The 4996-nt window shown below is 33.6% G+C and overlaps 1 protein-coding gene across 1 annotated transcript; it reads right to left on the reverse strand.

The window, feature by feature from the left end:
* Nucleotides 1-1051: 1051 nt before the first annotated feature.
* On the reverse strand, nucleotides 1052-4521 carry LOC139874487 (small ribosomal subunit protein eS26x-like). The gene is made up of 5 exons (XM_071861914.1): nucleotides 4417-4521; nucleotides 3607-3699; nucleotides 3237-3321; nucleotides 3016-3149; nucleotides 1052-1417 (listed from the first exon to the last, which is right to left on the reverse strand). The coding sequence occupies exons 1-5, from the start codon at nucleotides 4519-4521 to the stop codon at nucleotides 1346-1348; spliced, it is 489 nt and encodes a 162-aa protein (XP_071718015.1). The 3' UTR covers nucleotides 1052-1345.
* Nucleotides 4522-4996: the final 475 nt, after the last annotated feature.

Genomic DNA, 4996 nt, shown 5'->3' on the forward strand with positions numbered 1-4996 from the left:
GTGATACACTATGACCTGACCTAGCTTGATAGACATTTATTGACCAACATATGTTCTCTAGGTTGAGATCTACGGTTATTTGGTAATCCGAGTTTCGGTCACATTTTGGTGAACGACTTTATATGCTGCTAAGGTGAGTTTCATTGCTCCCTTTTTAATTGCTTTTGCAATCTATATTTTTGGGCTGAGAATACATGCAATTTATTTTAAAACGCAATGGATACAAGTACATACTAAATTCTACACTGAGTTTGAACCGAAAATCCCTTAGCTTTGGTAACTAGTAGCTGCCAGTACATAGGATATGGACTGGTGGGCGCGAATAACAGTATATGGATCCATAGGGCTTGACATCCCCGTCCGGGCTAGAGCGCTAGCCTTTTAACGGACGTGTGTTATTTGAATTTAGGACACGTTGGTTTGCGTGTATTAAAACGTATGGGGTATTTATCATTATAACGTTAAAGCTTAGTTACCAGGGTGCTCTGTTATGTAGAATCTATTGATAAACGTTTCTGGATGAAACAACTGAAATCTTGTGATTTACTTTTATATACAGATTATGCGAAACACTAAAACTATGAACTCACCAACCTTTGTGTTGACACTTGTTAGCATGCTTATTCTCAGGTTCCCTAGAAGTCTTCCGCTGTTTGCTTACATGTTATACAAGCTATGTGCATGGAGTCTTGCATGCTTTATTCAAGAAAACGTTGCATTCACAAAATCATCACCATGTATCTTATTTTGACTGCATTGTCAACGGAATTACTATTGTAAACTATTATTTACGGTGATTGTCCATATATAGAAATCATCAGATGTCGAGAACCTTTGATTTAAATATTCATTGATGGTGTGCCTTTTCAAAAGAATGCAATGTTTACAAAACGTATCATATAGAGGTCAAATACCTCGCAATGAAATCGATGAATGACGTGTTTGTCCATATGGATTTGGAGCGATCGTCACAAAATGTTAACACACGCCAAACAAAACAAAACAAAAACAAAAGGTTAAAAAAAAAAAATACAAAAAAAAATAGACTACGTGTTTGGAAAGACTGCAGAGAGTTAGGAAAGTTAAAACTCTAGTTCTCGATAATGCCAATACTATGTAATAAAATATGTTGAAGACTGGCAACATAATTCACTGAATTGAATTCAATGCTGACGGGAGTAAAACAACACAACGAATTAACTGATAACCCCGTCCCAAATTTGTCTGGGCATCAAACTAAAAATACATGATACTGATACAATATTTCAATTCATAATGACGGCATCTAAAACATGATAGTTACCGATTCAATATTGACCTTGTAATACAGTGATCAGGATTTAACTTAGGTATGAGCAGGGGGAGGACCAGCTGCACCACCAGCACGGGGCGCTTGACCTGGCTTGGGACCATCATCCTAGAATTAACAAAATAGATATCAGATACAGGAATAAATATGGTGCAAAACCTAAGACTAAGCAAATAATGCATCTGGGTCAGGGAAACATATAGAATACCACCATCAGGAATGGTGAATCCACTTTTTTTTTTTTTAATTTTTTTTTTTTTTTTTTTTACTTTAAGTTATTACTTCCTAATATGGATAGAAATATCTTAGTTTACACGTGATATTTGTGATGATGTTAAAGTCAAACTACTAGAAAATGTAACAGGTATTATACAATTATACATTCTGGAGATAAAAGAACTAGTAAAACAATTTTCTAAGTTAAATTTCAAATTTTATAATTTGCTCAATGAATTTACTCACTGAAAGTCGATTTAACATTAAAAAGTCCATCATCATAAGCTACCTTCTATACACACGCAAACACACAAACACACAAACACAAAAACACACACACACACATTAAAAGGTTAACATACTTTCTGTTAACCATTATAGATATCTTCCATTATATGTCTTAAATTCATGCCCCTATCTTTTCATGTTTCCTATTAAACCCAAATACAGACATCTTAAAATCCACATATCTCAAATAACTTCCTCACTTATAAGAATGTATAATTACTTCTTTTATTTCTCAAATCTTTGTACTTTTTAATCCTGTAAATGGATTGTGTTTTTAAGATCCTAACAAAACAATATATGTATATAACTATGATATTAAGGACATAGATGCAAAAGATATGTAAGAACTAAGAAGTTTAAGTAAGAGACAGCCATTTAGACAATGTTTCATTAAAAATTTCACAAGTTGGAGTTTTCCAAAACATATGTAAACAAATGCAGATGTCATATAGCTTTTCAAGGGTCAATAATGGTTTAAACTTTCAATTTTAGCTTTTTAACGTCTTAACCATTCAAGTTTTATTCTTAAAGATTTAATCCTTCATGTTTGCGTTAACTTATGGTTTAAACCTTCAAATAATTAAATCACTAAACTTTTGAAAATTAGATGATTAAACCAGATAAACTTAGAGCAGTAAAATCATTATAAATAATAATCGTAAGATATTAAGACATCAAATCCTTAAAGTATGGAGAGCATATATCTTCAAAAAGGGTTGATCCATAAAAATTCTGAAACTTGAAATACTGAAGCACTAAGAAAAAAGCTTGCAGGATGAAATGAATATATTGCAGCTTTGATATTTCAACCATTATTAACCCAACTTTGCTATGCATGTACATGATGCAATACAATACAATGTATAGAAGAAAGCGAAAAAAGATCAATCAAATAAATCTCCACAAACCACAGCTAGCCACTCGTTGATTTTTGGATTTGTTATTTATAGCATGACACATATGGTTAGATTAGAGGTTTCACAATCTTTTGATATGACTAAACAGCAAACATTATCATACAAATGCTACCCGAAGATATACTTTTAACCTAGTCCACTATTAACGAACATAACTTACAGACTAATGGAAACACAGCGTACATGGTAACTCAGAAATCAGCTAGATGATAATAAGCAGAAAGGATAACATGCCTTCTATAAATAACAAAAACAAATAATTACATAATTATATAGATAACGTACCCTTGGGCGAGTGAAACGCTTAGGAGGCTCACGGTTCCTCCTGTCAATTCGTGAGCGAACCCTGACAACTTTTGAGTGAATTGCACAAGAAACACAGTATTGCATTTTCAAATACAATTTGGGAAGTGTGTACTCTAAAACAGTGCAAAAAACACACCACAAAATTAGAACAAATACAACTCTTATATCATTCATACCAATTAAAGTAAACGAAAACTTACGATCAAATGCACAAGCCTCTTGAACATCTCTAACAGCAGCTTGTTCAACTATGTTCCTCACAAGAAATCTCTTAATAGCCTTGTCCTAAACACCATTGAAATGAACTCTGTCACATTCAAAACTATACATGTATACATCTATTAGAGCAGCATACAAATGATACATCTAGCACCAATTAGATCAAGTATTAGATATTGTCGTTTGATGTACTCAGCTTTTAACCTAACAAACTGATCCTTCTACAGTTGATACAAATATCGAGAATTCGATAGAATAAAACATCTATAGATCAATGTCAACATTTCAGATCTATGAAACTAATGGACGATTATTTTACAGCTCAAATCGTTGATTATCATGATTGAGTACCTTAGGGCAGCATTTGCCACAGTTAGAGCATCGAATGAACTTGACGTGACCACGGCCGTGCTTGTTGCGTCCTCCATTTCTTCGCTTGAAGGTCTGAAGAAACAAATATCAGTTAAACGGAAGTGATTAAATAGCTCGCCGGAAAATATTACCGGGGAGTTGGATAACGTACCATTATTCCGGCAAATGTTGTGCGGTAGTTATTCAACAAAGGGATCTGTTAGGTCTGCGTCGCTCCAGTCTGGGGTTTTATTTTACTTCCTCCGTTTAATTTTGCCGGAAAAATAGGTTATTATATACTTATTAATCTTATAAAAAAAAAAAAATCTAATTTATTTATTATATATATATATATATATATATATATATATATATATATATATATATATATATATATATATATATATATATATATATTATATATATATAATTTGGCTATATATAATTTGGCGTAAATGGTGTCAAAAGGTGATTGGTCCATCCCTTGTGTTAACAGTACCTAGCAAAACTACCCAAACCCAAATTTTACCCGACCCATTTTCCCCTTTTAAATCCTAATCTCCCTGATCCTACCCGGCCCCCACCCGTATACACTACCACCCTGTTCCCTTCTACTTCTTCTCCAACCTTACTTTACCCACCCTTAAAACCCTAAATCAACCTTCATCTTCATCCATAACCTCCATCCACTGCTGAAAGCGTTTCATCCCACCCGGATTTTCCTCACCCGATTTACCCATTCTGACCCGCCTTCCCCATTAACCCATCCTAAACCTAAATTTCTTACCTCCACCTTCATATTATCTCCACCAAATCAACCACTACCACCACATCCCCCATCGCAAATCCACCATCGCCATCGCAACCACCCCAACAATTACCACAACCACCACCGCACCCAACACCACAACCCATTTTTTATTCATCATCGCCAACACCAGTTGACGTTACGGAAGTAAAAGTCAACACAAACAGAATTTTTATGGTGAGCCATTACTTCATTATTACGAAAAATCAGGTATGTTCTATTTGTCAACTTATTTTTAAGAGAAATTTAGATGTTGTAATTGATGAAAGAATCTGTACATGTGAAACGTAATTGATATGAACTTTAGATTTTCGTAATTTGTATTTGATATTCGAGTTATTTATCATTTGATTGTTAAATTTGTTGTTATTTTGGTACTTGCTGTTTTAGGAGCTATAATTAATAGTCAAAATATAAGCTGGAAGGTTTTTAGATTTCATAATTACAAAGTGAGAAGGTTAGGTTTGAGAATATGGTAGAGATATGAGATTCAGTTTATATTAGAGCATAAGAAGATTTTCGTATTCGATATGCGAGATGAAATCTCATTGTGGAAGATGTTTAATCATACTGAAGACAACC

The sequence above is a fragment of the Rutidosis leptorrhynchoides genome, chromosome 11, assembly GCF_046630445.1.
Source record: "Rutidosis leptorrhynchoides isolate AG116_Rl617_1_P2 chromosome 11, CSIRO_AGI_Rlap_v1, whole genome shotgun sequence".
Taxonomy (NCBI): domain Eukaryota; kingdom Viridiplantae; phylum Streptophyta; class Magnoliopsida; order Asterales; family Asteraceae; genus Rutidosis; species Rutidosis leptorrhynchoides.

Excerpts from the sequence above, each read along its gene's own strand:
- LOC139874487 (XM_071861914.1), bottom strand. The coding sequence starts at position 4,521 with ATGGGTTGTGGTGTTGGGTGCGGTGGTGGTTGTGGTAATTGTTGGGGT. Across the intron at positions 3,700-4,416 it reads TGGTGGTAGTGGTTGATTTG|ACCTTCAAGCGAAGAAATGG; the intron begins GTGGAGATAATA and ends TTGTTTCTTCAG. Across the intron at positions 3,322-3,606 it reads GTGGCAAATGCTGCCCTAAG|GACAAGGCTATTAAGAGATT; the intron begins GTACTCAATCAT and ends AATGGTGTTTAG.